The following is an 8,131-nucleotide window of genomic DNA, read 5'->3' on the forward strand; positions in this document are numbered from 1 at the left end:
CCCTACCCAAAACCTCTCCCAAAACCCCCAAAACTACCTTTCCTCATCTCCTCAAAATGTCCCCGTCTTGTCTCCCCAAAATATCCCGCCTTCATCTCCCCAAAATCACTGTCCCTCCCTTACCCAAAACCACCACCCCTTTTCTCTCTCAGTCTTCCCCTTCTCCTCTCCCCTACACTTCCTCAACCACCACTCCCCCCCTTTCCACAACCACTGTCCCTCCTCTTCCCGATACCTCCCATCACCTAACCAAAACATATCGCCGTCGTCTCCACAAAATCTTCTCCACTCATCGCCCAAATACCACTCACCCTCATCTGCCCAAAACCTCCCGCCCTCGTCCTCCCAAAACTACCATCCCTCCTCTCCCCCGAATCACCACCTCTCCTCTCTCTCAGTCCTCCCCCGTTCCTCTCCTCTATATTTCCTCCACCACCATCCCTCCCTTCTTCACAACCACCATCACTCTCCTCCCCAAAACATCCCCTCCTCCACCTCCTCATACCACCTGTCCCCTCCTCAAAACCTCCCGCCCGCTTCTCCCCAAAACCTCCCCCCCTCGTCTTCCCAAAACTACCAACCCTCCCTTACCCAAAACCTTCCCTTCTCTTCCTCCTCCTCTCCCCCACACCACCAGTCCCTTCCCCAAAACGTTCCGTCCTCGTCTCCCCAAAACTTCCCGTCCACATCCCAAAACTACCACCCCTCCTCTCTCCACAACTACTGTCCCTCCTCTTCCCAAAACAACAATCGCTCCTCTTCCCTCTACCATGCATCCCTTACCCAAAACCTCCACTCCTCGTCTGCCCAAAACCTCCCCCCATCGTCTTCCCCACACTGCTCCCCCTCTGTTTGACCGTGAGCCCTTCATAGTGACCTGGAACATCCCAGATCTGGTCTGTAACAGGTACAATATCTCCCTGGACACCTCCCCCTACAGAGGCGTGGCCACACCTGCCAAGGTAAGAAACAATACACATATACCTCTTGGAAAGCTGCTAACAGGTGTAAAAATGAATGATATCCAAAACAGTGTTTGACACATCAAACCTAAAACAATCATATACTTCAATGTCCTAACAGCGATTTACTGCGAGAAGTACAAGACATAACTTTATCCTAACAAAAACGTTACTGTGTTTCCTTCCTCCTTGCTTCTAGGTGCCAGGTCAGTTCCTGTCTCTGTTCTATACTGACCGAATGGGCCTCTACCCTCACGTGGACCTGCCTTCCAGGCAGCAGTTCTACGGAGGCATCCCCCAGAGAGGAAACCTTAGGGCCAGTCTGGCCAAGGCCCGCGCTGACATCAACTACTACATCCCCTCCAAGTACTGATCTAGAATCAGCTCCAAAATCCTAACCTTAATGATGAACCATCAGGTCGAAACTAAGGGGCAACTACAACTGCTACTCTACTGCAGTACATCCTCTCCATGTAGAGGTTGCCCTTAGGCACAGATCAATGTTTAATTCACCATGTTCAAACACTACCTTAACCATTAAGGGAGAGTTGGGGACACAACACTGACCTTAGATCAGTGCATAATAAGTGTATAACTTTACTACTCCACCCCCCTCCAGGACGGCCCGTGGCCTGGCTGTGATCGATTGGGAGGACTGGCGCCCCTTGTGGGCCAGGAACTGGGGCTCCAAGTGGATCTACAGGACCCTATCAGTGACCCATGCCCGCCAGAGGGACCGCTCCCTCACAGCCCGGTTTGCCACGGCTACAGCCAAGAAGCAGTTCCAGGCCGCAGCCCGCAGCTACATGGCAGAGACTCTGTCCTTGGGTAGCCGGCTCAGGCCCAACTACCAGTGGGGATTCTACCTGTTCCCAAACTGTTATAACCATGGTTGGATGGAGCCGGGATACACAGGGAGATGTTCCAAGGAGGTGAGGGGGCAGAATGATGAGCTGCTCTGGCTGTGGGAGGCTAGTTCCGCACTCTACCCCTCTATATACCTGCAGGTAAGAATGTTTTTTGGGGGGGCGGGGGAGGATATTACTAATTCATAATCTAACATCTACCCCTAGTCTGGTAGCCAGATGTGTTTTGGTTTTGCCATCTCCTGTGTAGTCTGGCAGGCTATACTAAAAGTCTGGTGCTTGCTAGTTTGTAGGTAAGGTGAGAGAGACTAACTCCTATGTGGTTGTTGTGCCTCCTTTAGGCATCTCTAAGGGACAGGCATAGCGCCGCCCTGTTGGTGAGGAACCGAGTCCAGGAGGCACTGAGGGTGTCTGCCCTGCCCGCCCGGCCCGCCACCGCACCCGTCTACGTGTACACACGACCCGTCTTCATCGACCAGAACAGACGCTTTCTCAGCCAGGTGAGAAATATGCTTCTTACAGAGGCTTTTGACCAATCCTAAATGAGTCTCTAGCCCCTACCCCCCAGACACATGAAACAGGTTGATGGTGGGGATCTGAGGTTAGAGCAATGCTGTCCTGAGGTGCAGTTACCTCTGTCATACCCCCTACCACTGTAATAATAACCCTTTGCTTTAACTGTGTGATGTTCTCCAGGGGGACCTTGTCAGCACCATCGGGGAGAGTGCTGCTGTGGGGGCCTCAGGAGCCGTGCTGTGGGGGGCCAGTGCCGACTACAATGACAAGGTTAGGTGATACTCTAGCCCTGTTTATACCTGGTTCTAACATGCATCCTTTGTTCTAATTTTGTCCACATTCTGATTGTACCCACATTTTCAGACAGGTGTACTGTATGTAGACAATCAAAAGACGCATTGTGATCTGATTGTGATCAGATCTTCCTCACAACCTCCGGAGGTAGTCAGGCACGCATTGTGTCTGGATATCTTACAAGTGTAGTTGGATCTGGACAGTGACACCATTTAAATCATCTTTATCCTGCCTTCTAAAATCATTGACAGGTGGCACCATTAATTTATGGCATCAATATGCATCTTAAAATAAATAAATATGCATTCAAGGAGGGACCACTGAAGGTGATACTCCCCACTCTCACTGAAAGCCAATACCACTGACATTTTTACATTTTAGTCATTTAGCAGACGCTCTTATCCAGAGCGACTTACAGTAGTGAGTGTATACATTTTTTTACTTTTTTGACCCCACTCAGTTAATGTTGACAGAAAACACCACAGCCATAGTGGACCTGGAATGTCTTATCGGACACTATGGCTGTGTCCCAAATGGCCAGGGCCAATCAAAGGTAGTGACTACATTAGAGGGAATAGGGTGCCATTTGAGACACAGAAAATCATTTTAAGCAACAAAACTATACGAAAGCAGAACAAAAGTATTCTCACCATGAATAGAATATTCCAGCACATATGAATCCACTTGAACTTTCTTTGATGTATTGTTCCACCCCTCCACCCTCCCTTCCCACAGGCATCCTGTGAGGCTCTCTAGGAGTACCTCACCAGTGCGCATGACCATGAAGAGTTATCATTTCCTCCAACTTTCTCTCTCTCTCCCTCCCTCCCCACAGGCGTCCTGTGAGGCTCTTTCCTCGTACCTCACCACCACGCTCAACCCCTACGTCGCCAACGTGACCGCCGCCGCCCAGCTCTGCAGCGACTTCCTGTGCCAGGGGAATGGCCGCTGCATCCGGAAGCACTACGAGTCAGACCACTACCTCCACCTGTCCTCAGGGAACTTCCGTATCCTCCGGGCCAGGAACACGTACATGGTCCTGGGGACGCCCAGTCTGGCTGACCTGACTCTCTTCTCCAAGAGGTTCACCTGTCAATGCTATACAGGACGGACATGTGCCCCAAAGCTGCCCATACACCTGTCTAAAGCGCTGGTGTTCAGACTGAAGCATCAGGGTCTGTCCGACAAGACTAAGACACTGAATAAAGTGATAGCTGATATGGAACAATCAACCATTAAGGAGAACTTGAAAAAACACTGAAACACTGATGGATGGATCATGAGTGTTGGCCTGTGTAACTGGACTATGTCCTGTGTAACATACACAAGGTGGCACAAGTCTCTCGTTTGACCTACTTAATAATACTGTAATAAGAGGTAAGTACTTGAACATCCCAGGCATATGATGGTTTAGGGTAAAATGTTGACTAAAAGTGTTGATTGCACATAATGAGAAACTATAGTGTGTGCCATGCAGTACTGTAAAACCTGAGTTTCAGGTTGCTGTTTTCTCTGTGCCTTAAAGTTCACATTGCAGTAATGATAAAGCTTCATACGTCTACTAATTCCATTCAGCTGGAAATAGCCTAAAGACATTGACATGTTGCGACAGGAACAAAGATGAGTGTATTGCAAGTAGAGATAGTTTATCTGTGACAACATTTCTCCTGTAGTTATTTGCATATCATGTGAGTGTATTTGAAAATAAAAACGGGACTCTGTCTCTGTGAATATTTACAGTGTCATTGGTTGTCTATTGCACTCACTGTTGTGTTACTGACCCTCACAGTGTTGATGTTGTGAAGACAGGCACCTATTAGAGCTGTTATTATAAATATTTTATTAAATGACATTGACAAGAGGTGCTAATAGTTTCTTCTCCACATATTGTGAATGACTAATTAAAGTACATGGCCAAAAGTGTAATATAAGATTTTCCTTGCCCTGCCCTAATAATAATAATAAACCTTGTGTGTAAGGATGACTCCTGCCTTGCTTTGGAGGCCGTCCTCACTCCTTGAAACTCGAGGGGAGTGTGAGACCACGGTAGAGCCCAAAGCCTTATTTAGCATTAAAGTAGATTACTGTAGACATTTGGCATTTAAGCATTAGCCTGCTTTACTCTGTAGAGAATGACCTTGAATTTTAGCCAGACTTCTGAACTTAGGCCCACAACCCTATTAAGAGTTTGAGTGCGTGTGTTGTAACTGGAAACAGAGAAGTGATACCTTAGAGAGCCAGGAGTGAAGCAGTAAACATCAACACTAAATGCTGTGTTAGTATCTGTGTTCTACTGTTCTAACAAATAGAGGAAGTCTGCAGGGAGATAATGAGCCCAGGGTCATCCGGCCAATTAGATAAGCCAGTGTTGTCCCCTAGATGTTTATGGCCAATCAGATAGGCTGGTGGTGCTGGGTATCAGATATGAGAACATAACAGGTCCCTACAGTAACAGTCCTGCTCTTCTTACCTTACCCCTCCAACCTCGCTGAATGGTATCCTTGACAACTTTCCACAGGTAGCCTAGCCTACACACACACACCTAACAAACAGTGCAGAGGTGGAAAAACCAGAGTCTTCATCTCTGCCTCTCATGCAGACTCAATCTGACACTATGCACAGATAAGAGTCATTTAGTATCTCTTGATCCACTCAGAGCAGTGTTGACTTTATATATTTGAGATGTGGTTTCCTGTAAAAGGTCAGGCATTTTATGTGTTTTATGACATTGTGCAACTTTCCTAGGCAGCTGATCTGAGAGAAGCACAGAAAACCTGTAAATACAAGCAATTTAGTGTAAATCAAGACAACATGAACCACCTTGGCGGTTCAACATGGAATTCTTTGAGATTTAATGAAGTTATAAGTAATGTACAGTTTACAGGCTACACTATTTCCATCCAGTGATTGATTCAATTCAACCATGGACATTCTGTACCAAGAATACTTCAGTCTCTCCTCATTTATAACATAAACATGGTTTTCCTTCCTCATTGTGAGCCATAAAGGACATAATTGTACTCTATTATTAAATACAGTTGATCAATGATTTCCAAACCTCAAGTTTTAAAAGAAATATTATCATATAGTTAAGATAACTTTACCAGGGACAGGAGGTTCTCCCCGACCACATAACCAGGAAAGAAACTCCTGGTCCTATTCATCGTCGAGGCAGTAACTTCTGGTCCCATTCATCATCACTGAGGCAGTGTCACGATCGTTGAGAGACGGGTCAGACCAAGGTGCAGCGTGGTATGCGAACATGTTTATTTAACTCAAATAAACCAACGTACCGTGAAGTCCAAGGCTATACACAATACAAGCCAAACACAGGAACAAGATCCCACAAACGTAGTAGGCAAACAGGCTACTTAAGTATGATCCCCAATCAGAGACAACGAGCCACAGCTGCCTCTGATTGGGAATCACACCCGGCCAAACATAGAAATACGAATCTAGATCCTAAACATAGAAAACATCACATAGATTTCCACACCCTGACTCAACATACAAGAGTTCCATACGTCAGGGCGTGACAGGCAGTTACTGTTGGGCCATGTGTATCCCTCTTTTGCATCGCCCACAACAAAAGCCCACCATTTTGAAATGACAAACCAAAAGGAAAATAATGTTGTTATTTCAGTCAGTCCAGTGTGAGTGTCCAGAAGACTGGAAGGTATTGTTTGTTTGCGCAGGCCAGGAAACTCCCACGGCATGAAAGATACACTTCATATTCATAATCATCTGACAAAAATCACGTGCAAAAATTGAAATATTTTAATAACATATGTTATCAGATCTTTTTCGTTGGACATGTATAACTCATCCGTATTACCAGTCTCCTGAGTGGTGCAGTGGTCTAAGGCACTGCATCGCAGTGCTAACTGTGCCACTAGAGATCCTGGTTCGAATCCAGGCTCTGTCGCAGCCGGCCGCGACCGGGAGACTCATGGGCGGCGCACAATTGGCCCAGTGTCGTCCAGGGTAGGGGAGGGAATGGCCGGCAGGGATGTAGCTCAGTTGATAGAGCATGGTGTTTGCAACGCCAGGGTTGTGGGTTCGATTCCCACGGGGGGCCAGTATAAAAATATATATATATATGTATTCACTAACTGTAAGTCGCTCTGGATAAGAGCGTCTGCTAAATGACTAAAATGTTAAAAAAAATGTTACCAGCTTTCAGTTACCTCCAATCTTAGTTTCACAGAATCCCCAGGACTGATGAAGGCAGGAAGTAAAATGCATAAAAAACATGCTAGAGAATCATAAAATCAGTAAAAGAGCTAAAACTATACGTTTCCAAACGTACTTTCCAAAGAGTATAATGTTGGAACAGGTTGCTAGTGAAGTACTAACTGTAAGTCGCTCTGGATAAGAGCGTCTGCTAAATGACGTAAATGTAAAGTCACAGTGCCAGGTATTCACACATCCTGTATGTGTTTGGCCCCTCAGAGAGAACATGAGACTCTACCGTGTGGTACAAGTGCAAACGAGGAAATAAAACAGGCAGAAAGATCTATGACAAAGGACAAAGGGCTCTATACATGGTGGTTGATCCCAAGTAATTCTACTGTACAGTGAGGGAAAAAAGTATTTGATCCCCTGCTGATTTTGTACGTTTGCCCACTGACAAAGACATGATCAGTCTATAATTTTAATGGTAGGTTTATTTGAACAGTGAGAGACAGAATAACAACAACAAAATCCAAAAAAAGGCATTTCAAAAATTTTATGAATTGATTAGCATTTTAATGAGGGAAATAAGTATTTGACCCCTCTGCAAAACATGACTTAGTACTTGGTTGCAAAACCCTTTTTGGCAATCACAGAGGTCAGACATTTCTTGTAGTTGGCCGCCAGGTTTGCACACATCTCAGGAGGGATTTTGTCCCACTCCTCTTTGCAGATCTTCTCCAAGTCATTAAGGTTTCGAGGCTGACGTTTGGCAACTCGAACCTTCAGCTCCCTCCACAGATTTTCTATGGGATTAAGGTCTAGAGACTGGCTAGGCCACTCCAGGACCTTAATGTGCTTCTTCTTGAGCCACTCCTTTGTTGCCTTGGCCGTGTGTTTTGGGTCATTGTTATGCTGGAATACCCATCCACGACCCATTCTCAATGCTCTGGCTGAGGGAAGGAGGTTCTCACCCAAGATGTGACGGTACATGGCCCCGTCCATCGTCCCTTTGATGCAGTGAAGTTGTCCTGTCCCCTTAGCAGAAAAACACCCCCAAAGCATAATGTTTCCACCTCCATGTTTGACGGTGGGGATGGTGTTCTTGGGGTCATAGGCAGCATTCCTCCTCCTCCAAACACAGCGAGTTGAGTTGATGCCAAAGAGCTCGATTTTGGTCTTATCTGACCACAACACTTTCACCCAGTTCTCCTCTGAATCATTCAGATGTTCATTGGCAAACTTCAGACGGCCCTGTATATGTGCTTTCTTGAGCAGGGGGACCTTGCGGGCGCTGCAGGATTTCAGTCCTTCACGGCG

At 46.4% G+C, this 8,131-nt stretch overlaps 1 protein-coding gene across 1 annotated transcript; it reads left to right on the top strand.

The window, feature by feature from the left end:
* The first annotated feature begins 526 nt into the window (after positions 1-526).
* Positions 527-4,096, top strand: LOC121546831 (hyaluronidase PH-20-like). Its single transcript, XM_041858074.2, has 6 exons — positions 527-962; positions 1,162-1,328; positions 1,582-1,969; positions 2,170-2,328; positions 2,525-2,614; positions 3,474-4,096. Exons 1-6 carry the CDS (start codon positions 771-773, stop codon positions 3,897-3,899), a joined length of 1,422 nt encoding a protein of 473 aa, XP_041714008.1. The 5' UTR covers positions 527-770; the 3' UTR covers positions 3,900-4,096.
* Positions 4,097-8,131: the final 4,035 nt, after the last annotated feature.

The sequence above is a fragment of the Coregonus clupeaformis genome, unplaced genomic scaffold (genome assembly GCF_020615455.1).
Source record: "Coregonus clupeaformis isolate EN_2021a unplaced genomic scaffold, ASM2061545v1 scaf0070, whole genome shotgun sequence".
In the NCBI taxonomy this organism is placed as follows: Eukaryota; Metazoa; Chordata; class Actinopteri; order Salmoniformes; family Salmonidae; genus Coregonus; species Coregonus clupeaformis.

What these genes read in the sequence shown, in the direction of transcription:
- LOC121546831 (XM_041858074.2), top strand. Translation starts at nt 771, where the DNA reads ATGCATCCCTTACCCAAAACCTCCACTCCTCGTCTGCCCAAAACCTCC. An exon ending in GCGTGGCCACACCTGCCAAG is followed by an intron (nt 963 to 1,161) that starts GTAAGAAACAAT and finishes CCTTGCTTCTAG; the next exon opens with GTGCCAGGTCAGTTCCTGTC. An exon ending in ACAGACGCTTTCTCAGCCAG is followed by an intron (nt 2,329 to 2,524) that starts GTGAGAAATATG and finishes GATGTTCTCCAG; the next exon opens with GGGGACCTTGTCAGCACCAT.